A 26637-nucleotide genomic window follows, 5' to 3' on the forward strand; every position below is an offset into this window, starting at 1 on the left:
TCTGAGTCCTTGAGAATATACCAGCCCAATACCGTAACATATAAGACTGGATCAACCATATTCTTGGCTATCCTGTGTTTGAAATGGTTCAGTGAGCTCTCATTCCCTAGAGCTGCTAACGTTATTGGGTCCGACTTTTACGTCGATGACTTGTTGACTGGTGCTGCATGCGTAGAGGAGCTAAGGGCAATTAAGTCCGAAGTGTCTCAGGTTCTTCAGACCGCAGGGTTTGAGTTGACTAAGTGGTTTTCAAACTCACCCGAGATCAGCGCATCTGAGAGCACAGACAAACCCATAACAATTTCGGATTCAGAGTCGACAAAGGCGTTAGGAATCTCATGGTTACCTACTGACGATGCCTTTAAGTTCAAAATTGACAATTCAGTTATGTGTCTCCGAGCGACAAAACGGAACATACTATCGGTGACATCAAAGTTGTTTGACCCCCTTGGTTTGTTATGTCCTATCGTCATAAAAGGCAAGATCCTATTGCAGGAGCTTTGGCTTAACAAACTAGATTGCGATGAATCGATCCCGCTGCATTTGGAAACAGCGCGGAATAAGTTGAAAAATACACTATCTCAATTGGAAGACAAATCCTTATCTCGGTTTGTGTATTCCGATCCGATGTCACCGGTTCAAATACATGCCTTTGCTGACGACTCCATGAGAGCCTATGGAGCGTGCGTCTATATACGTAGCAGAACTGCAGAAGGTTTAAAAATATTTTTGTTGACTTCGAAATCCAAAGTAGCGCCGTTCAAGACCAAAACGCTCCCTTCTCGCAGATCTCTGTCACAGAATTAAGCCACTATTAAACGTGCCCATTGAACGAGTCGTTTATTGGTCGGATTCAGAGGTAACTCTTCATTGGATCCGGTCTCATCCATCGTCGCTGTCGACTTTCGTTTCAAATAGAGTGGCTGAGATTCAAGAGTGGTCAGATGATGCTACGTGGCGGCATGTACCCACGAAACAGAACCCAGCAGATATTGTCTCACGAGGTTGTGATGTCAACGAAATCGTTCAGTCAATTTTGTTCGAAGGGCCATAATTTCTGAAGGAGGAAGAAGAAAACTGGCCCAAGAACTCCCATTCCGAACCTACCGATGATCTTCAGCTGGAAAAAAAAGGAAGACTGCGGTCATCGAGGAATTTTCGTCACACCTCAAACAGTTTAGAGTGCTCGTGTATGTGTTCCGCTTTATAAGAAAATGTAAAGACCCAAGTCTAAATTTCGAAAAAACTATCTCACCGACCGAATATAATGAAGCCTTTTATAAAATTGTCGAACTCGTCCAGCATCACGACTATCAAGGAGAAATCGAAAAGGTTAGGAAAGGATCCACAATTGCTCCTAGTCTTCAGCGGTTGAACCCATACGATGCCAAGTTTCCTCTGCTTTTGACGAAACGCTCGCAATTCGTGCGAAGCTATATTCGTCATCTGCAACATTCGAATTTTCATGTCGGCCCACGAGCACTTGTGAGCATCCTTCGACAGAGCGTTTGGATAGTGAACGCTCAGGAGGTCTGCCGTCAGACAGTTCGATCGTGTATGCGCTGTATTAAATGCAAGCCTCGATTGCTGACGCAACTCATGGGGAATTTACCCGCAGATCGACTCCGTGCTCTCCGCCCATTTTCAATTTGCGGCGTTGTAGAAACTGCCAAGAGCCTAATCCTCCGGGCGGTAGGCAGCGCGCTCCTAACCGCCGAAGAGCTCGCCACAGTCCTCGTCGGCATCGAGGACTTCGGACCAGGAGAGTCTCAGTTGCTTGCGGCGATGGCGACTTGTCTCGTCAGTCAGGCAAGCGTTTTGGCAGCGATGGTCCCGCGAATATGTCCTGGGGCTGCAAATTCGGGGAAAATGGCACCAGCGGCAACCGAACCTCGAGGAAGGAGACCTCGTCGTCGTGGCCGAGGACAATCTGTCGCCTCGTGGGGAGAGGACGCCATGGTCAGGGTCGTCGAAATAAGGACTAGCACTGGAGCTGTTTTTCGGCGGGCCATACACAAGTTGGCGCCGCTCCCAATGTGTTGAAGCCGATGCAGGCGTTCAATGGGGCCGGTGTTGCGTGACCTTCCCTCCTTGCGGCGATTATTGTTTATTTGGTCGTAATTATGAAGCGCTCTCTCGCTCTTGGCGAATTCACCCCGCTTTGCCACCGTAGGTTAGCTAGAGTAACAGATTTGAATTGTGAAGAAAATGTAGGGTTCGCTAACATTGAAGGAGATCGAGCGTATCCATTTTCGCCCCGCCGAATAAATAACTAAATTACAGCCACCCAAAGTTCGGTTAATTTCAGTTAGAAAAACTCTTCTAATTTTTCAGACGTCAACAAAAGCTTTTTATTTACCCGCCTAAAAATATTTGTGAAGAAGTATCGTAATTTCAAGCGTCACTCTGAGTAGTCCAGAGTAGTAACCTTAATCAACAGTGGATTTGAACAACAAATTTGGAAAACTTATTTCCACTACGTAATAGAAAAAATAATTTTATTTCAAAAACATACCCGACGACCTGCTTCATTGTTATGTAAATTCATTAGGCTTCTAGCCTTGGTAGTTGTTGTGGTTAAAGTATCCACTCCATCCACATAATTTACTCTGTCATTGTTGCTAGCAATAGGCGCGTCTTCGACTACAGCCCGTTGATTCTTCCGCTTCCGTTTCCGTCGTTTGCTTTTACCGTCTGCTTGAAAAATTTTCGAGTTTAAAATCTCTCGACAAATTTTTTCCTGTGGAAAGTAAACAAAATAGAGGCTTTAAAACTTGTGAACATGTATGAAGAACCTAAAAATGGCATAACTTAAGATTTTAGAGTTTCTTTGAAGGTTAAGAATCCGTTACTACAGTTTCTACATATACATATGTTTATACATATATTCTTGTAATTTAATTTATTTATTTTCGTTTGCAAATACATACATATGTATATATAAAGAGTCTAATTTCCCATTCCTTCAATCAACGATATGCATACGCCTAAATTATAATAAATTATAATTATTAATTAAGTATATTCTCCCATTCCCACTGTTTCCGAATTCATGGTATATTCAATTAATAGTTTACCATTCTTGCAGCACAGTGGGACATCAACCGAAAAGAGATGGCAAAAGTTTTATGATCGTTATGGATAAAATTAATACACGAATCTTTTTATTTATTAAAATTAGGATTTTATTTTATATTTTGATTGATACAAATTACGTTGTCTGCTGTCCCTGTTAGAGCAACTTATGGTCTTGTTCTTGGTCTTGGTCAAAGATGCTGCACTATCGTGGACAACACGGAAGGTCCTCTCCCTCGGTGCCGAGTAGTCCCTCGTTCCACAGCCGGCCGAAGGCCTGCGAAATATCCAAATAAGCAACCGTATTGGACACCGTCTAGTATATGTTCTACCCTGTGCTGTTTTTCGGTTGTGACGTGCTGAAGCTGCTGAGTTGTCGATAATGTAGCAATGAGAGGCAGGTGGTCCGAGCTAAGGTCATGCTCTTCACGGATGGTAATTTTATTGCTAGGGATAGATCGATATATGAAGATGTCTAGCCAAGAGGTCATGGATCTCTGAAACGGTGGGTAGTGGGTGGGTCTTCCTGTCGCCAGTAGTTGAGTCGATCCATTAGTTAGGGCGTCATGCACCCTCTGCGGTCTCCTCTGTGATTGCCCCAAAGCCTGTGCTTCGCATTAAAGTCTCCTCCAATTATAAATTTGTTACCCAGTTAGGCCAGAAGATTGTCGACATCAGTGGTAGACCAGGGAATCGATGGGGGCAAATTAAAAATTATATATAAAATTATTTTAAATAGCGAAATTGACCATAAAATGTTCTTTACAGATAAAAACGAGGGGGAACGTTGTGAGTTGCTGCGGACACCGCAACTCTACATTTAAACCCGATACTTAGTCAGTATGGCTCTCCTCCGGCAGACGCCGCTAATATTATTATTTTTTTTTTTTTTTTTTTTAGGATTTAAGTTACCAAGCTACCCGTGAGTAGCGTGGGATTATTTGGCCGCCCGCCTTTTGAAGGTGGAAATTGCCAAGTCAAAGAATAGAAGATGTTGGAGTACTGTTTATAGCTTTACATCAATTTCGTCGATGAAGTCAATTAGTGTTTGGTACGCGCTGATGTTTTCTTTTTCAAAGAATTTGTAAATATCATTATATTTTCTTAGAGATGGGAAGTTTTGCCTTGTTGTGTTGTACTTTGTACAATTGAAAATTAAATGCGAGGCGTTATCGATACTATCGCATATATCACATATGTTACTAGGAACTACATGCATTTTGGCGAGAGTGTGCCTATCGAATGCGTTACCACTAAGCAGTCTGTTGATTCTTTTAGCGTCAATGGCTTTAAGCTTAGTTTTATTTAGGAACCACGGTTTGGATGATGTTGAGGGGAAAAGCGAGCAGTAACCTCGGTGCTTGATACTAGCAAACTCGGCGTATTCTCTCTCCCATTCTGCTTTTAAGATTCTGTGTATTTCGCACATAGCGTCTTTAAGGTTCCATTTAACCACTGTGTATTTTCCTCGTCTGTGGGCTTCTTTGGCTGCTGCGTCAACTGAACTAAAAATTATCTGATCTGATCCAGATTCAGCAATCTGATAGATATGGTCGTTATCTATGATTCTGCGTTTTTAGTTTTCTCGAATCTGCAATATTGTAGATGCAACAGATTTTCGTCTTTTGTGTGGGCGGAAAGGGGTGGGGCGAAATTTTGACATAAAACGGTCAAGGTCCGATATCACAGGAGTGTGGACACCACACTCATGTTTTGCAATTGGCAAAACTGACCATAAAACCTGTGTGTTTGAGAGAGACAAAGCGAGAAAGAATGAAATTGTTTTCTTGATTCTGGCTATAATAATTATACGATCTGCTTCATATTTTGCACTCTAGAAGATATAGTCATCCTCTACGATTCTGCGTTTTTAGTTTTCTCGTATCGTCAAAATTGTGGATGCCACAGATTTTCGCACTTTGTGGGGGCGGAAGTGGGCGGGGCAAAGTTTTAAAATATTCTTGTAGCAGTGACATATCACAGAAGTCTGGATGCAAAACATCGTTGCTCTAGCTCTTATAGTCTTTAAGCACTAGGCGCTGAAGGGGACGGACAGACGGACAGACGGACGGACGGACAGACGGACAGACAGACATGGCTCAATCGACTCGGCTATTGATGCTGATCAAGAATATATTTACTTTATGGGGTCGGAAACGATTCCTTCTGGACGTTACACACATCCACTTTTACCACAAATCTAATATACCCCAATACTCATTTTGAGTATCGGGTAAAATTAGCATCAGATTTAGCTGGCGATCAAGGTCACAACAAATCTCTTTTTGTGCATGCTGCTTCTCTTTCGGCCGAAAAATCCAATGAAAAAGACACCATTCCATTGTTCAAATACACATTTCTTACCCAGAGAAACCCCAATACGGTAAAGAAAAATCTTTTAACTATAAAGAATGAGTGGGTATCGCTAACGGCGGATGAGGCTTCAGCATATCTGTTTGAAAATTCATTAACTAAAAGCCCATATAAAAGCTTTCGCGATCTCAGCAATAGCAAATCGTGTGATCTTCTTCCAGCTTACTACAAAGTAAGAGAAGCTGTTTATTCAAAACAAAAGGAAAAACGAGGGGGAACGTTGTGAGTTGCTGCGGACACCGCAACTCTACAGTTATACCCGATACTAAGTCAGTATGGCTCTCCTCCGGCAGACGCCGCTAATATTAAACGACACGACAAAGAGTGCGTGCGAGAGAGACAGAAAATCAGTCTGAGCGTGTCGTCGGATGCTGCGTCGCCACTGCAAATTGATTTCTTGCTTTTGGCTACAAAAATGATCCGATCTGATCCGGATTCAGCAATCTGATAGATATGGTCGTTATCTATGATTCTTCGTTTTTAGTTTTCTTGAATCTGCAATATTGTGGATGCAACAGATTTTCGTCCTTTGTGGGGGCGGAAGGGGGTGGGGCGAAATTCTGAGATATACGTTTTATAGTGAGATCTAACAGAAGTGCGGATACCAAATTTGGTTACTCTAGCCTTAATAGTCTCTGAGATTTGTGGATGCCCCAGATTTTCGTCCTTTGCGGGGGCGGAAAGGGGTGGGGCGAAATTTTGACACAAAACGGTCAAGGTCCGATATCACAGGAGTGTGGATACCAAATTTGGTTGCTCTGGTCCTTATAGGTTCTGAGATCCTTGAACTCATATTTTGCAATTGGCAAAACCGACAATGAAACCTGTGTGTTAGAGAGAGACAGAGCGAGAAAGAATGAAATTGTTTTCTTGATTCTGGCTATAATTTACCCTCTAGAACATATAGTCATCCTCTACGATTCTGCGTTTTTGGTTTTATCGTATCTTTAAAAATGTAAATGCCACAGATTTTCGTCCTTTGTGGGGGCGGAAGTGGGCGGGGCGAAGTTTTGAAATATTTTTGTAGCAGTGACATATCACAGAAGTCTGGATACAAAACATCGTTGCTCTAGCTCTTATAGTCTTTGAGCACTAGGCGCTGAAGGGGACGGACAGACGGACAGACGGACGGACGGACGGACGGACGGACGGACGGACAGACGGACAGACGGACAGACAGACAGGGCTCAATCGACTCGGCTATTGATGCTGATCAACAATATATATACTTTATGGGGTCGGAAACGATTCCTTCTGGACGTTACACACATCCACTTTTACCACAAATCTAATATACCCCAATACTCATTTTGAGTATCGGGTATACAAATGCGGAGCGCAAAACAAAAACACGTCTGATCACTACGTAAGAGAACGGAAGTCCGCATTTAGGACCGCATTTGTTAAGTGATTTCTCCACTTGTGTTTTGTTGTCGTATTAATGGGTTACAGATCTCTGTTTACACCCGTGCAGTCATAACTTGTCTACTTTATGAGATTTCTTTAGAGATCGGTTTTGTTACATGAGTGAATGTGTACAATAATATTTTTATGTTTAAACATTTTGCAAGGGGCCGAAAGTGGCATTGTATTGACGATAATATGTTCATGTTTGAACATTCTGCAAAGGGCCGAAAGTGGCATTGTTTTGTATTTTGATTCTTGTGAACCTTTTTGTGTACATTTTCTTTGTAGCTATAATAACAAGTACAGATAATCATTTACAGTCAATTACAGTGGGTAGGGAAGTGCTATCGTTTGCAGTCTTCGGCTACTTTAATTCTTCTTATGGCAAAGATTATTAATATTATTATTATTATGATTCTGATAATCAAGGCCGCATATCCAGATACATGATGGAACTTAAGTCCTTTTAACTCATGTAGACCTTCTTTTAACAATTTCAATTCGTTTCTTAACTTATCCATTTCTTCTGTGTGGTACTGCTAATGGATTCCAAACAATTTTTGGTATTTTACTTATATTACTTGTATAAAAGGATGAAATGGGCTCGTAGCTTTCTGTTTGAATACTGTGATGAGGTACTAGTATTTTATCATCGGTTCGCACAGTACAACCATGTATTATTGTAAAAAATTCCTTGTTGTGGAAGATCAATTAGATCTTGATTTGAGTTACTACATTGAATTCTAGCATTAGTGTTTACTGGAACTTTGAAGAGCCTTTCTAATTCGACCAGAAATGACCTTGTCTTCCTATAAACGCAATTTGAATTACCTTTTGGTTTGAAAGGAGCTATCTTACAAGAATTATCATTGGCATTGCTCCAAGGCCAATTACCTTCGCATACTCTTCTATTCGATTGCCATTTTTGGCATTTATTCAAGGGAGCTTTAGACATCGAATGATAGGAATCAATTTCGAAATTATATACTAAATACTTGGAGCTCAAATCTACCTTGACCAATTCTTGTTCATGCTCAACCGGCATCGGAATTATCCTTAACAAATGGGATGCGTGTCTACCAAACAGGGGAATCTTCACGTTCAGAATTAATTTGTTATCAACAAAAATTCCTTTCGCTGTTAATAGGCTGTACATTTCCTTCAATTCTGTTCCTGTTCTTTTTCCTGGAAGCAGCAATGTTTCTAATAAGTTATCTTTTATTTTTGCTATTTCTCCCTTTTGGATTTAGTCTACCATGATTAATATCTATCAGTAGATTAATAACTGCTGATTGAATTTTATCGCACTCTTCAATCAAGGAGCTTAGTTGCTTTGTTACCATTGTAAGATATGAATATTAGTTTATAAGATTTGAATATTAGTTTACGATTTACTCATCGATAGTATTATAAGAAATACCAATGTACTCGATATATCGATATGTCCTCGACAAGTATCGATATTCCAACACACATTCATTCGAATACGCCGATCAAGAAAGAAGAACATATAATAAAACCGTGCTATTAAAAGTTTACATATCAGGTGTGGGGTTTGCCAAAAAAAAAAAAAAAAAAAAAAACTGCGATGAACAATGCAGACATAAGAGCGAAAACCAAAAGTGAACTTAGCGCAGACGAGACTATGCAGGCAGACATTTTTGCAGTCCCGGTTGAGCGCGAGATAGATAGAGACAACCGTAGTGCACAACACGCAGTAAAAGCGGCGCCAGAAGAATATGGTGAAAATGTGCAGAAGGCTCGAGAAGCATTCATGCCGCAACAAGACAACGCTTGTTCGAAATTGACCATGCGATCAGATGAATACGAAGAAGAATCGCGCCGTTTGCAGCAGTTGGAACAATTGTCCGTTTCTCGCAAGCGCTTAGCTGATCTCAAATTAAGCATATTGAAAACGGAGAAAGAGGCTATGGAGTTGGAAACGCCGAGAGATTGCATCGACTTGACACACATTGAGGCGTTGATGCGTCCATTTTCTGGAGATGACGACCAGGCTGTAACCAGTTGGATAAGTAACTTTGAGGACATTATGAATTTCCATGGTGTATCCGAGTCAAAATGCTGGATATTAGCGAAGCGGCTGCTAGGCGGATCGGCGAAGGCGTACATCGACCATGTAGCGCCTTTGACTTGGCAATTGATGCGAGCAGAATTGCTCAACGTCTTTGAGCAGAAAGTGACAGCGTGGGACATTGGAAAGCGACTGGAGGGACGGAAAATTGCAAATAATGAAAGCGCATTGCAATATTTCGTCGCAATGTGCAGCATAGCGTCGCAAGCAGACATGGCCACGAGCGATGTGGTCAAATTCATCGTAGAGGGACTGCAGGACAAGACGGGCATGGCAGCATCCATATTGCAGCACACTCAACGAGTTGCGTGACAAGATGGTCACCTATGATAAGGTCAGAAGAGGTCCTGGCGTCGTAGCAATTCGTAGCGAAGGTATGACAAAGGGAAAACTAAATGTGAGTATGGCAGTTGGGCAGCAGCAAGGTGGTGGCGCAATGCGTTGCTACAACTGTCGGCAATTTGGGCACGTTATGAAGGAATAGTGTAAGTAGAGACAACACTGGTAGTGAGCATAGAGGTACCGTAGAGAACCCTGTGATTAAGTGTAGAGAATTAAATATCAATAGAGAGCGTAGTAGTACCGTACAGAACCCTGCGATTGAGTGTGGAGAATCAAGTGCAGTAGGAAGTACATTAGGAAATAGGTGGAAGTCTGATGATAGAGAGAACCTTGGTGGTGATTGTAGAGATAACATAGAGAATAGTGAATATAGGGAAGAGGATGGATGGAAGATTGAAAGTAGAGATTTGAGCCAATGTAGAGGAAGCGTTAACGATGTGGTGTGTAAAGAGAAAAAATGTGTTGAGGATACAGTAGAGAGGGACAAGTTAGAGCTTCAGGAGGAAAGATTACTAAAATCATTGATAGTTGGGGTAGTAGGTGCAACGCCAGAAGATGTTGATTTGATATTGCAAACAGAACAGATGCGAGACAAGGAAGTAGTTAGGATTCGAAAAATGCTAGAGGATGGAATTGAAGTAGATTTTGAAATGATAGATGGTATTGTTTACAAGAGGAGTTGTGAAAACAAACTATGTTTCTATGTACCAATGTGTATGGAAGAGCAGTTGATAAGGCGGTCACACGAAAAACTAGGACATCTGGCCGCAGAGAAGTGCGTGAGTGACCTTTTGAGGACCTACTGGTTTCCGTCAATGAGAAGTAAAGTGGCAAGGTTCATCAGAAACTGTCTACCGTGTATACTACACTCGATGCCTAAAACAATCCATAACAGAACGCTCCATAGTATCCCAAAGTCGTGTGTTCCTTTTCATACCCTACATGTTGATCATTTGGGTCCGTTGCCGAGTATTAGATCTAAGCGAAAACACCTCCTTGTGGTAATAGATGCATTCACTAAGTTTGTCAAATTGCTCCCGGTTAATAGTACCAGCACGCGGGAAGCGAAGGATGCCTTAAGTAAATATTTTGATTTCTATAGTCGCCCTACTAGGATAATATCAGATCGTGGGACCTGTTTCACCTCGTTAGAGTTCTCTAGTTTTCTGCAGGAGAGAGGGATAGAGCACATTAAGGTAGCTACAGGTGCACCGCAGGCGAATGGCCAAGTGGAGCGGGTGAATCGTGTTCTTACTCCTATGTTAGGAAAACTGTCATAGCCCCTTGAGCAAGCCGATTGGTATAGGTTGATGAGCAAGGTAGAGCACGCCATTAATAACTCCGTTAACAGCAGTACGAAAAAGACACCTAGCACATTGTTATTTGGAATACCCCAGAAAGGACCCGTTGTAGATGAATTAACCGAATACCTAGAGAAGAAGTTAGCGTCAGAACTTAGAGATTTGGAAACTATAAGAGAAATAGCAAGTGAGAACATACGGTTGTCGCAGAAAAAAAATGAGAAGATGTATGCCCATAAACATAGAGCCCCATTAAAGTATGAACCTGGTGACTATGTAGCAGTCCGGCATGTGGACACAACACCGGGGATCAATAAGAATTGGATAATGATCGTTATGAGGTTGTCGACATTGAGGACTGTCAGTTGACGTAAATGCCATTCCGAAGTATATTAGAACCAGCAAGGCTTAAACCCTGGGTAGAGGGTAAGGATAAAACCATGGTCTCATGTTGTTAATCGATGAAATAGTATGTTAAGTAAGACAATACCGAATAAGAAATGTTTAACCAACTGTATGCCTTAGTGTGTAGCGCGTTGGCGATGTGTAGTCAGGTTGCCCGAATGTAAGATATGAATATTAGTTTATAAGATTTGAATATTAGTTTACGATTTACTCATCGATAGTATTATAAGAAATACCAATGTACTCGATACTTGTCCTCGATATGCCAACACACATTCATTCGAATACGCCGATCAAGAAAGAAGAACATATAATAAAACCGTGCTATTAAAAGTTTACACCATAAAGAAATTTATAGATTCTTTGTACACATAGAAACTTTCATTTAATGCTTCCGTTATGTTTTCTACTCTAGCGCTCATACTTCTAAAGCTCAAATTTATTTCCTCGGTAGTTCTTTTGAGAATATTTACCGTTGACTCTACCACCAATGTTTGTTTTTTAATTAAATCATCTAGGTTATGTTGGTTTTCTAATAAATTTTTCATATTTCCTTCCAACGTTTCAATATCTTCGGCGTCCATTATCCCAAATAATACATGATAAAGTGAGCCCATAAACTCAAATGGTGCTCGCTTCTTTCTTTTATTATCCTGAGTCATGAAAAGTTTATTATTTTTCTCCAGGTCTGCAATTTGTCTTTTCGTATTATCTAAGACATTATTGCATTGATCTTCAAAAGTAAAAAAGTTTACCACATTTTCCCAATCAATTCTTTCCCCTTTTTTATCATTTAGAAATACGGGTCCATGTTATAATAAACAATTAAATACGAGGATGAGGCGACTATTTCAACGTCCCCCATCGGGTCCAAATATATCGAAGTGGAACTGTTCATTTTTTCAATTGACCACTTCGCCATTCCTCTGGCAGCAATGATTGCACTTGATACTTGGCAACATAACACAAGCACTAACAATGCTGCCATTAGTCCCAGCTTGGACATTTGAGGTCTACTACGAGTACTTCTGGTCTCTTTTGGAGTCATTCCTGAGTCTTGCTCAGGACTCAATTCCAGCTAATGGACAAATTTTAGTTATAGGTCGTTTTATCAACCCGTCTTGATGTTTTATAGTTACTACTCTGACTCTATCGTCCCTACCTTTATGTATTTCTTCTATTTTTCCCAAGGGGCATCGAGCTGGGTGACAGGTTTCATCTTTTATTAATACAATCTGTTCTGTTTTAATATTCTGCATTCCTATTTTCCATTTATTTCTTTGTTGCAGTGTGTGCAAATAATCTTCTTTTTATTTAATCCAAAATTCTCTTTTCATTTCCGAATTAATCTCCATCTATCCAGATTCCCGATTTTTATACCCGATACTCAAAATGAGTATTGGGGTATATTAGATTTGTGGTAAAAGTGGATGTGTGTAACGTCCAGAAGGAATCGTTTCCGACCCCATAAAGTATATATATTCTTGATCAGCATCGATTGAGCCATGTCTGTCTGTCCGTCTGTCCGTCCGTCCGTCTGTCCGTCCCCTTCAGCGCCTAGTGCTCAAAGACTATTAGAGCTAGAGCAACGATGTTTTGGATTAAGACTTCTGTGATATGTCACTGCTACAAGAATATTTCAAAACTTTGCCCCGCCCACTTCCGCCCCCACAAAGGGCGAAAATCTGTGGCATCCACATCCACAATTTCGACGATACGAGAAAACTAAAAACGCAGAGTCGTAGAAGATGGCTATATCTTCTAGAGTGCAAAATCTGAGTCAGATCGTATAATTATTATAGCCAGAATCAAGAAAACAATTTCATTCTTTCTCGCTCTGTCTCTCTCTAACACACAGGTTTCATGGTCGGTTTTGCCAATTGCAAAATATGAGTTCAAGGATCTCAGAACACATAAGAGCTAGAGCAACCAAATTTGGTATCCACACTCCTGTGATATCGGACCTTGACCGTTTTGTGTCAAAATTTCGCCACACCCCCTTCCGCCCCCGCAAAGGACGAAAATCTGGGACATCCACAAATCTCAGAGACTATTAAGGCTAGAGTAACCAAATTTAGTATCCGCACTCCTGTTAGATCTCACTATAAAACGTATATCTCAAAATTTCGCCTCACTCTCTTCCACCCACACAAAGGACGAAAATCTGTTGCATCCACAATATTGCAGATTCGAGAAAACTAAAAACGAAGAATCATAGATAACGACCATATCTATCAGATTGCTGAATCTGGATCAGATCAGATAATTTTTATAGCCAAAACCAACAAATCAATTTGCAGTGCCCGACGTCACGGTCAGACTGATTTTCTGTCTCTCTCGCACGCACTCTTTGTCGTGTCGTTCAATATAGGCGGCGTCTGCCGGAGGAGAGCCACACTGACTTAGTATCGGGTATAAATGTAGAGTTGCGGTGTCCGCAGCAACTCACAACGTTCCCCCTCATTTTTTTTAATTTCTTGCTATTCTTGGTATTCAAATTTATTGAAAAATGTGTCCCTAATTGAGAAAAAAATGTTTAGCTTGTTTTCTTTACACTACTGAAAATAAATTTCGCCTTGAAAGTAACAAGCCAGCTGAAAAATAACATCAATTCAACGTCAGAAGTCATAAGCAAAATATTTTATAACTTGTTAGTATTATTGAATATCCACATTTTCTTTAAATAACGAAACTAAGAGAATACAGTGGCGAGCACGTGTGGATACATGTTTATCACTTTTCACTTTAAGCGCCTGTAAAATCTTTAAAAATGAATCAATCCTTGTGATTTTTCTTTTTAAAGATTCATTATTTTATTGAGAATGAAAAAAGACAACAATTTCAATTCACCGTCAGGCTTCCTCGTCCATGCTTTATTGTTTCCTTGACTTGATGATTTTTCAGCTTTCCACTTGAGCGGTAACAGTAGTATTCATTTCGATCAGGCTTAAAACGGTTTATTTTGGTATATCTGACCCAATTACCTTCTTACAATCTTCCGTGGTCCAGTTATTATGCTCCTCGCAGGTTTTTTCTGGCTAACTGCCGGTGTCAGGCCGATCGTACGCAGAGCGTCCACTCATGGAACGTTCTCCAATTGGTTAAAATCGATGGAATAATGAAGAAAGAATATTATCTTAGTATTTAGGAACCCATTTTGTCAAATTTTATAGAGAAATGTGACTTCCCCATATCCGAGATCACTTTCCAGCCAGACGGTAGCCCGACGCACAAGGCTAGATTCGTGAAAAATCGTCCCAATAACTCGAGTTTTCACTTAATCCAGTGGCCTGCTCAATGGCCCAGATCTTAATCGCATTGAAAATCGATGGGCTCTGTTTAAAAAACACTGGAAAAGTAGGAGTCTGCACCAAAGGGATTGGGTGAGTCTTTGGGAGCGCGAGAGGTCGGAGTGGCGCATGATACCTTGCCAGCACCTACTAAATTTAGTCGAGAGCATGCCAATACTTATTCGGAATATGATAAAAGCTAAGGCCCTTTGGAACAAATATTTTTAAAAAATTATTAAAGTAAAAAAATTTGAAACGTGCAAAAGTGGATACATGCTCTTTTTTTGAAAAAATTAAAATCTCTTAAGGAAATGGATCTCTTTGAATTGAAATTGTTGTCTTTTTTCATTCTCAATAAAAAAATGAATCTTAAAAAAAAAAATCACAAGGATTGATTTATTTTTAAAGATTTTACAGGCGCTTAAAGTGAAAAGTGATTAACATGTATCCACACGTGCTCGCCACTGTATGTGTGTATACTTTTACTCCACGAAAGTTTTGTAAACGACATTAAGAGCAGGACAAGATTATTACTCATTTCTAAAGCTATATTTTGTAACACCTTGTTAGTCACAATTGACAATAAAAATACTATTCAGTACATAGAAAACACTTTTTTCTAAAAATAAGTGACTTCCACATCGCAATGCTTTACAGCTTTAGCTTACGCATTATACATATGTTAGGTTCGATAGCATATAGCTCTTCGACTTTTTGAACTAAAAATTAATCAAAAACCGATAATTCCTTGATAAATTGTAAATGGATTGGCCAAACAAATTTTTTGAAATTCCGCATTTTTTTTCTGCTAGATTAGAGATTTCACCCACTATGCGTTGCCGAACACCATCGTCTTGATCCTTCTGTTTTGCTAGTACGCCGAACCAAATTCTCTATTTTCTATGTTTCAAACAACTCTGACTGACACTATTTCAGAGTTTTAGTTTTCAAGCAATACTGTGTAACAGCAACACTCAACAAACCAAACCAAAATTTTCTGATAGATTTTGAGACCTTAAGTTTTTGTTTAATGAATGTTGTTTTTATTCCTACGGCAAGGTTTTTTTATTTTTTAAAAACTTAAATTTTTTCCAATTTAAAAACTTGTATTTTTTAAATGTTTTTTTTTCAGAGATTGTACCCTTATTTTTTATATAACTTAATTATCTTACATCTGGTTGTATTGGACCCAAACACTTTGTAGCTTTAGCTTACCGTTTGGGAAATATTAAGCTTTCAAATAAAAAATTGAAATTTCAAAATTCCAAATTTTTACTTCAGAAACTCAGGAAAAAATTGAACTCGAAAAAAGTGTTACCAATATTAATTTCGAAGATTTTTTGTTCAATCAATCTTTAGCCATGCCATAATTTTATAATTGTACGAATGAGAAATGTTGCTCTAAAGTCGAGTCCGCAAACGGACATCTTTTGGCCTTGTAACCTATTGATTGTCATTTTGAATGCCAATCTAAAAGGAAATTGAGCGATTCTGAATTCAATTGCACGTGTTGGATTTAATGAAAGAAATTTCTTCTCCGAATTTTCCATTCAAATGGGAGGCTTTAATGTTTTTCATAACATTTTTTTAAAAAACTTGGTTGTAAAATTTACAGCTTTGTTCTCATCACAAACTGTATCAATCGATTTGAATGCTACCAATTCGCCTTGACTTTTTTAACATTACACCTCAGTGGCGATGATTAAGTTGAACGTGGAATGACGGCAAGTGATCCTCCACTGAAACTTGCTATCACCATTGCAGCTTTTGACCGTAGCTGCAGTTTGGCTTTTTAACCGCTTAGCTGCAAGCCAATTCATTCTTCAATTTTGCAAGTTTTTAATCTCCGAATTCAACCATTCTTCAATCCCACTTCCTGGGGGAACTAGAATGGCTGAATTAAAATGTATTGTACATGTGTGATTTGAATAAGTTCAATAAATAATTGTGCTCATTAAGTGGGGCGTCCAGTTCGCCGACTATGCGCCTAGCTTTTTGCAAATCCTCACCGTTCATGAATTATATTTTTAATTATATACTCATTTTGAGTATCGGGGTATATTAGATTTGTGGTAAAAGTGGATGTGAGTAACGTCCAGAAGGAATCCTTTCCGACCCCATAAGGTATATATATGTAAGATTAATTATAAGGTATCGTTTATTAATAGTGTTTTTCGAAAAAGAGTACAAAGTGTATGATTTAAGATGTGCAATTAATGAGTCTGTTCTTCCGACTTTTTGTTCAACTTTCTGCTTCTACTTCCAACAACCGACTCCCGTATCGATAACCCCTTATCGGTTAGGTCTTTTAAACATCGGTTAAGTCTGGTTATATCGGTTAGGTCTTATCGATGGTATCTTAAGTTCAAATGTTAATTTAGATAAGATAGTGTTAACTGCTTGATACACTGTCCTTTACATTCGGCCCTCCTGCTCATCTTCATCTGTCCCAGATGATAATATATCATCGTTCTCTGAGACAAAACGCCATAGCTTCATATTGTCACTGCTCGTTGCTGTGATATTTGGCCCCTCGACTTGAGCAACCTTTCTGACGTCGTAGCGACCGTTCCGCTTTACCTTGGTGACTTCACATGGGCCTAGATACTCGCTGGCCAACTTGCGTCCTGCGACGAACTGCGTCCTCTTGATCGCGACCATGTCTCCTAGTCTGTAGCCGTGCTCAGGTCGTCGTTTTTTATCATAATTGCGCTTGTACACCTCTTGCGCCTTCTTAATGTTTTGTTTCGCTTGGTCACGCAGTTCTTGATATGGGTGCTGCTTCAGGATCTCAACTGTGGCTTAGATGAAATCGTCATCCTGCTGTGCTTTCTTTATCCGAGCTGTCAGCTCCGTCGTCACGGACATGCATGTCTGCGGAAAACGACTGAGACAGTCCACGTGTCTCATGCTGTCCCCTGGGCGGTGTACTGCTTTGAATGTAAAGTCCTCCATATACAGAATCCACTGGGAAACTTCTCTGGGTATATCTGCTTTCGTTGTTGTCTGCTTAAACGCCGCACAGTCTGTGGCAAGATCAAATTTGATCCCCAACAGGAAGTGACGAAACTTCTTGAGTGCGAGGTATGCAGCTTTGACCTCCAAATAGTAACTGTGACGTTTGGACTCAGCTTGTGTAGTCTTTTTACTCCAATAGTAAATCGGGTGGAAATTGCCATCAAACTGCTGCAACAAAACTGCTCCGAAACCTTCTTTGGATGCATCCGTGTGGAGTTCCGTTGGCGCTTCTCGTGAGTATAAATGTAATACAGGTGCGATTACAAGCAGATTCTGTAAGGTTTGTAGCGACTGTTGCTCTGCTTCGCCAATGTTGAAAACTGCTTCCTTCCTGAGTAGACTCGTGAGCGGCCGGGCAACTTGTGCATAGCCAGGGATGAACTTTCTGAAAAAGCCTGTGAGTCCCAGAAATGCTTGAACTGCTTTAATGTCTTTGGGCGTAGCAAACCGACTGACAGCTGCTGTCTTCTCTTTGCCGGGCCAGATTCTCCCGTCCTCAATGATATGGCCCAGAAAGCTAATGCGTGGCTGCATGAAGCTACATTTCTTCCACTTAATTTTAGGCCAAACTGCGCAGCTGTCTCCAGGACCAACTTCGACTTCCTCATGCATACCTCGGGCGACGCGGCGTAAACAATTATGTCGTCCATATAAAGCTGCATAATGTCAGAGTTGATTAATTCTTGAAAAATATTGCTTACGAACCGAATGAACGCAGCTGGCGAGTTCTTGAATCCGAAAGGCGCTTTATTAAACTCGAATAATCCCTCCTTTGTGACGAAGGCCGTATACGACTTGCTTTGCTCTTCCATAGGCACATGGAAAAATCCGTTTTCAAGGTCCATTATGGTAAACCACTTAGCCGACTGCAGCTTTTCCAAGACTTCCTCCATGATCGGGACTGGGAAGCAGTCCAGCAATACCATGCTGTTTAACTTCCTGTAGTCTACGAAAACTCTAAGTGTACCATCTTTTTTCTTCACGATGACAACTCTGCTCTGCTACATTTGAAGACGACTTGCGCACGATTCCTTGCTCGATCCATTCTTCGACTTGCTTCTTTACGGCACTGGCTTCGTCTGTTGATAAACGACTCGGTGGGTGATTAAACGGCTTGATTACTCCGTCGGGAACTATCTTCAGTTGGATTGGAGACTGCTTTGCAACTTCTGTGGGCATTTGGTAACTGTTTCTTATCATCTGTTCAACGTCTTTTCGATATTGCGGCGGAGCTACAAAGGATGACTCTTCAGTTACATTATATATAAGAGCATGCTCATCTGTTGGCACAGGATCTGCGTCATGCTTCAAAAATGTGTATCCTTGCATATCAGCGACGAAACGGAACTTTTTAATGAAATCATACCCCAAAAGTACGTCGAAATCAATCTGGCTACTGGGGACTACTAAAAACTTCTGTGTGGTCTGCAACTTATCCACGGTAACTTCTGCATTAAAGTATCCAACAGGCTTTGTTGATATCTGACCCAGACCGCGCAACATAGTTGTGCACTTCAAAAGTTTAACGTTTTTCATGGTCTTCAACATACTCTCTTTGATTATGGTTACATCTGACCCTGTATCCACAAGACAGTCAACAACAATGCCGTTTATTTGAATTTTTTTCATACGACTGCGATCCAAAATGACGCGAACTTTATCAACTTTATAAGCTTCATAAGGACAGTTACGCGAAATGTGACCATTCTGATTGCACTTAAAACACTTCGTTTCGGCTTTTGCAGTCTTTGCGTTTGTGTTCTCCTGATCCACAGTTATAGCAATATTGCTATAAAAGAATATTCTTTTTTACCGCTTTGCCCACTTTGCTGCTTGAAACTCGTTTTATGCTGTTCGTTATTGACCTTCTTCTCCGATATGTTCAAACGATCATAGATATCGAACTCTTCTTTCAAGGCCCTGAAGGTCTTACAGCGATACATGGCATACTTATACTCGTTTCTTATGTCCAGACCGTTCACAATATGGCTTATAACAGCCGCGTGTTCAACATGTCCGACTGCTGCTATTTTTCTCATCTGCAGCAAGTACTCGTGCATCGACTCACTACTCTTCCTCTTTCTTTCTTGCAGCAGCTTATGAATGTCTGCACTGTTATAGCTACATGTGAATTCATCCAATAATACGTTCTTGAGTTCCTCATAGGTGCACACGCATTCAGCTTCAAGGAAAAGCTTAGCTGCACCGGTCATTTTTCCTCTGGCCTGCACATACTTTTGCTTTTCAGTAAGCTCATATGCGTCGGCATTTTTTTCGAATATCTCAAACCATTTTTCTATGGGAACCGATTTTCCATCACAATCGCTCACAACTTTTGTAAAATTATCTGGAGCGATCTTCATTTCTCGTTGCTCATCGCAAAGCAGTTTCAAACTTAGCAACTTTATCATTTGATCAATCTTGTCATCAGTATTGTTTTCCGCATTTTCTAAATATTCCATCTCGTTTGCACTCGGGCTCGACGTTCCTGGTACGTTCCTTCTCTCTCTCTTTCCAGTGCAACGGCGGCGGTGTTTGCATCATTTTGCGGCTCTTTTCGACTTGTGTCTGTGTACCCGACGAGTGCTTGTCTTTTCTGTTTATAAGTGTGTATCACACACAACGTGTCTGTGCGTGTTTTTTCTGCTTGCGTACGTACTGCGCACGGACAAGGCGACGCTGCGGCGCGACAATGAATTTCACAATTTTCCAACCGAATTAAACGACCGATCTTTTATTAAACTCCGTGTCTACTGTTAGGCTCACAGAATTTGGATTGTTCAACTTAATGTTTATAGCCACCAACAACAACTTTACAACTTTATGTAGCTACAAACAACAACTTTAACAACTTTTCAACAATCCTCTTCTTGCATCAGCTTCTGCTTTCTTCTGTTTTTCTTTTTCACACACTCCGAGCTCTGTATTCGACGCGGACGAGCCCCCAAATGTAAGATTAATAATAATGTATCGTTTATTAATAGTGTTTTTCGAAAAGGAGTACAAAGTGCATGATTTAAGATGTGCAATTAATGAGTCTGTTCTTCCGACTTTTTGTTCAACTTTCTGCTTCTACTTCCAACAACCGACTCCCGTATCGATAACTCCTTATCGGTTAGGTCTTTTAAACATCGGTTAAGTCTGGTTATATCGGTTAGGTCTTATCGATGGTATCTTAAGTTCAAATGTTAATTTAGATAAGATAGTGTTAACTGCTTGATACACTGTCCTTTACATATATTCTTGATCAGCATCAATAGCCGAGTCGATTGAGCCCTGTCTGTCTGTCCGTCCGTCTGTCCGTCCCTATTAGCGCCTAGTGCTCAAAGACTATAAGAGCTAGAGCAACGATGTTTTGGATCCAGACTTCTGTGATATGTCACTGTTACAAAAATATTTCAAAACTTCGCCCCGCCCACTTCCGCCCCCACAAAGGACGAAAATCTGTGGCATCCACAATTTTAAAGACACGAGAAAACCAAAAACCCAGAATCGTAGAGAATGACCATATCTTCTAGACTGCAGAATCTGAATTGGATCGTATCATTATTATAGCCACCATCAAGAAAACAATTTCATTTTTTCTCCTCCTTTCTCTCTCTAACACACATTAGCGCCTAGATCTCAGAGACTATAAAAGCTAGAGCAACCAAATTTTTGATCCACACTCCTGAGATATTGGACCTTGACGAGTTTGCTTCGAAATTCCCCTTCCGCCCCCGCAAAGGACGAAAATCTGGGGGTATCCACAAATCTCAGAGACTATTAACGCACTCCTGTTAGATCTCACTATAAAACGTACATATATCTCAAAATTTCGCGTGTGCGTAAAATTTGATTATACAGATAAGACTGCTGTTGTCCAGTTTAAAGAATAGCTAAAACCAACAAAGCTAAATTAGTCCAAAATATTCCCATCTTTATAAGTTTTAAGATTTAAAAGTTAAACCAGTTAGCTGGCTTTTAAAGAATCGAAAATATTTACTCACAGGAATCTCGCCTTTCTTGCTAAAAATTTTGTGCGATTACCGACCTCTTACCCATAAACATGTTTACAAACATATTTAATCTATTGACAAGGTCGTAAATATAACTTTATTTGCTTACAAATTGCAGGAGGTATTCTTACCTGCAATACCAGCATTTCCCTTCCCTCCAATTTTGAATTGAGTATTTCTTTCGTAATACGTTGCTGAAGCTCGAATAGATCATCTGGTAAGCCTGGTCCACTATTCTCCTTTTTTTGAAGTTTTAATGGAGTTGCTGTTACCACAAGGTCTTTACGTAAATAATTATTGTTAGCACTCGACTTTTTACTGAGTTCTTTTGACGAATTATCGATAGTGTCATTTTTTGCGTTAATCAAGAACGTTGCGTCAGCCTGCATTAAAGTCTTCAAGGTAATTTCGCGAGTCCTTTTACGAACGCCGCGAGTTTCACGGTGAGCCTCTTTCTCACGCACATCGATGAAATCGGTAGCAAATCTGTTGATGAAATATTTAAAAAATGATTGAACAAATATTAGGATAGTAAGATTTTTCACTAGCTTTTCTAAAATGTAATGAATAAAATTAATAGGTTGACCCGGACGGCCCTCAGAGGGGGCCCCACATAGGCCAGTATGGCCCTTAGTTGTCCAATAAAATTAATAATTATTAAAAAATTTTAAGTTTATTTGCATCATCTGATATTTTTTGCATTTGTTTTTTCAGAGGTAGTGCTTCTTTTTTCACATTAAGTTATATATCCTACGCCTGCTTATATCGAACTTAGCAATTCTGAAAAGCTGATAAATGCAGGTATATATCCTACCCGAATACTTTGCAGCTTAAGCTGCAAGCTTGCAAACTTATGTCTGGAAAATATTAAGCTTTCAAATTCAATGTGGTGTTGCATAGTGTTATGGAAGAGATTGTTGTCTTCATAGACTTGCATGCTTTGAATGCAGAAACTATAGTCGCAAATATTAAAGAATAAGTACGTGAGGCTATTAAGCGTTTTTAATAACTGTTGTGATTTTTGAATTTAATAAAAGCCGAGAGTTTGTATATAATTCACAATTTATTTGCATATGTAAGCCAACTTATCGCGTATGTACATATTGATGCGAGGATGTTAATCTAATAGCTGCGACGATTAGCTTAAGACTTAGAATGCAAGGGCTGACGGGACAAATTGCCGTGCCCTATGCAGCAAGCTTAGACGAGAGCGAAAGAGTAGGATAGACCGAGAGCGTTAGAGATGCTCGGTATAGCAATATATAACAATGTTATATGAGGTAAAAAAATGATCTTTACAGTTGGCATTGCAAATGACAACCAACAACAAAATGCATTTCCTTTGGGCCGCACCACTAGCAATAATTTACAATATTTACGCTGCTTGACCCGACAAAGTAATTCAAATGAATCTTGTGTTGGACTAGATTTGGAATAAATGTACGATATCAAGGTATTAAGGTATACCAGATACGTAGACTGCTATTTAGCTCGCTTTAAAACTTTTTTTTTCAACTTTTCTACCCTGCTCCTTCTAGTAACATGCCTTCTATTCTCGCTTCACCTAACGACTATCCAGCCGCGCACTCATATCCTATCCCTCTAAACAGTTCTAGTTACATCCATCCCCCCTTTATTGATTATGATGGCCTTTTAACTAATTTAAAATCGTGTAAATTTTCTTTCTCCACTGGTCCTGATTTGGTTCCCAGTGCCGTGCTTAAACTTTGCGCGGATTCTCTTGGCGTGCCTCTCTTAAAACTATTCAACCTCTCTCTCGAGCTTGGTTATTTTCCCACCGTCTGTAAAGAATCTTACATAATTCCTATTCCGCCGTTGTTCGTTCTCTTTCGTAGTGATCAGACGCGTTTTTAATTTGCGCTACGCATTTTTTTTTTTCCTTTTGTTTTGAATAAACAGCCGGTGTTTTCCTAAATAAACTTTAATTAACTTCCTAACCAGCCAACAATCTGGAAACCTATTCTATTCCGCGAATGCATGCCTTTTAATTTGTGTTAAAACATTATTTAACTTTTTATTTTTCGGCGTCGGCTTGTCGTGTTTGTGTTGTTGCAGTGACTTCATTGCGGTCCGCTCTCTTCTGGTAGCTTTTGTTGTGTTATCACTCTCTCCCTATCACCTAAACTTAAATAACTGTTCTTTCTCTCTCGCTCTCGTAACTTTCTGTTCAGTAGCTCTCTCTCTCTCTCATTAGCTGCTGCTGCAACTGTTCTCCTCTCCTCCTAATTATTAGCGTTTGTCTGGCACAGTGGTTTGAAGTGCACGCAAAATGGGCTGGATTTTCTGGCCTTGTGGGTAATGCCATATCAAAGCATAATGGTTTGCACTACAGTTGCGAGGCGTACCGTGCGGTGGAGAAAGACATGGTAGCTTTCATGAGGCAGACGCGGAGTGGCTTTAAGGAGCTGACCGTTGGTTTTATAAACCAATACAATCGGCTCCTAGCCATGGAGGCTCAGTTTTTCTTGGACGTTGACATGCAATGACTGCATATTTCAAGAGGCGATGCAGTTACTGCACCGTCAAGTGGCCCGTGTGAAACCAGCAGAAGGCTGTTACGCGCGGATCCCAGGCAAAACGCAGCAGTTTAGCAGTTTAAAACTGCTGAATGAGTCTCCGAGGCGCAAAAAGGTCACTCCGCGGAATCTGGAAGTGCCAATAGTCGCTCAGCTGCTCGTTGCAGAAAATCGGACTCCGACCACTCAAAGTGTACAGCAGCTGATTTCGTTTGCCACCCCAAGGGCTGTCGTTTGCTGCTGGCGATGCAGATTCGGTAGCCGAATTCATCGCCTCGGAGATTGTGCAGCCAAGTACGTCTGCAGCGTCCGTGTCCGTGGTGTCCGCAAGTTCGCTAGTTGTCCCGTCTATCCCGATCCCGCCAGTAAATAGACGTTCCGGACCTCCGGATATTGCCACCACAGGTACTAGGCCTGTGGTGCCTAAACCACTGGTGGGAGTCCCACCAAAACGACAAGTTTTTGTCTCACGGCTGGCCCCTGACCTCACATCTAATGATGTAATTGCTTTCATTCAAAGCAAAATAAAAGCCGTGGGTTTAAAGGTGGAGAAATTCAACTTCTCTCATGCCAGGGAGATAGCCTCGTTTAAGATAAGCATCTCCCCAACTCAATTTGACACCATTTGCTCCGCCAAATTTTGGCCGGAGCATTTGGTGGTGAAGGAGTTTAAGGCTAAGAAGAAGAATAGGCCCCCCCATATCCCTTACAAATCTTTCCAGTGTGCCACCCTCAACCTCAACTTCCTCTTCCTCAACTTCCCGTCTTGCTTCCACCTTTTCAAAAAACTAACTTCTCTTTACGTAACTTATCAGAATGTAAGAGCCTTGCGTAGTAAACTCAGCATTCTTTTCCGGGATAGTGTTGCATTTGCTTCCCACGTTATTGTGTTTTCTGAAACCTGGTTAAAGCCGGACATTCTTAGTTCCGAGGTTTTGGCAGGTCGGTACACATCTTTTAGAAAGGACCGTTCGTCTCTACGGGCAGGGGGGGTTCTAATTGCAGTGGACTCTTACTTCACGTCGGAACACTTCACAGTCCAAGTTCAACAGGAACTGGAATTCCTGTGTGTAAAACTGATTCTTCCCGCTTTCGCGGGATTCATTCATTTCATTACTTGCTCGTATATCACACCTTCTTCGGATATTTCAATTTATGAGCAGCACTTGTCCGCTTTAACCGCTGTTTCTTCCTCGCTATCTGATAAAGATCGTATGATAGTTCTTGGTGACTTCAACTTGCCAGGAACTGTTTGGTCTTCTGTAAACGAGTCTAGTATCCTAGCGCCAATGTCACGACATGACAGGTCGGTACACAACTTTTAGAAAGGAACGTTCGTCTCGACGTGCAGGGGGGGTTCTAATTGCAGTGGACTCTTACTTCACGTCGGAACACTTCACAGTCCAAGTTCATCAGGAACTGGAATTCCTGTGTGTAAAACTGAAACTTAATAGCCTCATTAGGGATTTTGATTGGTCCGCTTTGTACTTGTGCACTGATGTCATAAAAGGCACAAACATTTTTTACAATGCTCTTGGCACATTTTTTGATTCTTGTGTCCCGCTTTCTTGTCCGACTAGATCTGGAAAACCCCCTTGGTTTACCAAAGAGTTATCCAGGCTAAAAAACTTAAAATCAAGACTTTATAAAAAATTTCAAGAAGTGGGTTCTCCTACTTCTCACTCTCGCTATGTAATAGCTCGGTCAAACTTTTCAGTTCTTAATGCTCAATGCTATAAGAACTACCTATCTCGATGCAGGATACGTTTTAATTCAGTTTTACTGCTTCGTAAAGAGTAAGCGTAGAACGTCCGCACACCCATCCTCGCTATCATTTTGTAATACGTCGGCAAATAATGATCAGGCAATTGCCGATCTTTTTGGCCAATTTTTCCAAACCACCTATTCTGAGGAAAGCTACTCTGGTCATCCGTACCCATACGGTTTACCGAGGTCGAACGGCATTTTCAGTCCCTTGTTAAATGAATGTTCCCTACTTCATGATCTTCGACTAGTTAAGCCGGTGTTTTCACCGGGTCCAGACGGGGTTCCAGGTTGTGTACTCAGCTACTGCGCCGAGGCTCTGTGTGGACCTTTGGTTCAACTATTCACCCTGTCCATTGATTCTTCTTGCTTCCCCCCGATCTGGAAGGAATCGTTTATAAAAAGGTAGCAAGTCTGATGCAAAAAATTATAGAGGTATAGCAATGTTATCCGCTATTCCTAAAATGTTTAAGAAGGTTTTAACTCCGCACTTGCAACATCTCTGCAAGTCACTTATATCTCCAACTCAGCATGGATTTATAAGGCGGCGATCAACCACCACGAACTTGTTAGAGTTTACCTCTTTCATTATTTAAGGCTTTCAAGGTAACTTACAGACGGATGTTATTTACACCGACTTTAGTAAAGCATTCGACTCTGTAAACCATTCCCTTTTAGCGCATAAACTTCACCTTTAAGGGTTTCCGCCCAACCTCCTGAGATGGATTTCTAGCTATCTTTGTTCCAGGTCTCAAAGAGTCCTCTTCAAAAACTCCCTCTCTTTACCAGTAAAGGTTTCTTCGGGAGTACCACAGGGCAGACATCTAGGCCCCTTACTCTTCACACTCTTTATTAATGACTTGCCTTCAGTATTAACACACTCTCGAGTACTTATGTATGCGGATGATGTTAAACTCTGTGTCCAGTACAAGGACATTTCATTTCATTCTCGCTTGCAATCCGATCTCAATAACTTTCAATCATGGTGTTGTGCAAACTTGTTACACCTTAATGCCTCGAAATGCAAAGTTATGA

General features: G+C 40.6%; 1 protein-coding gene across 2 annotated transcripts in view; it reads right to left on the minus strand.

Annotated features, from left to right (window-relative positions):
- LOC117189378 (protein Wnt-5-like) overlaps positions 1–26637 on the minus strand; it is a 134572-nt gene that overhangs the window by 82610 nt on the left and 25325 nt on the right. Inside the window, exons 5-6 of one of the 2 annotated variants that reach the window (XM_033394502.1) lie at positions 21433–21787; positions 2516–2740 (exon numbers count right to left, since the gene is read on the minus strand). In XM_033394502.1, coding sequence (XP_033250393.1) covers positions 2516–2740; positions 21433–21787 — 580 coding nt within the window. Of the gene's footprint in view, positions 1–2515; positions 2741–21324; positions 21373–21432; positions 21788–26637 lie in introns of those variants that run through there. The other variant, XM_033394503.1, reaches the window with a different exon arrangement.

This window comes from Drosophila miranda, assembly GCF_003369915.1.
Source record: "Drosophila miranda strain MSH22 chromosome Y unlocalized genomic scaffold, D.miranda_PacBio2.1 Contig_Y1_pilon, whole genome shotgun sequence".
NCBI classification, from domain to species: domain Eukaryota; kingdom Metazoa; phylum Arthropoda; class Insecta; order Diptera; family Drosophilidae; genus Drosophila; species Drosophila miranda.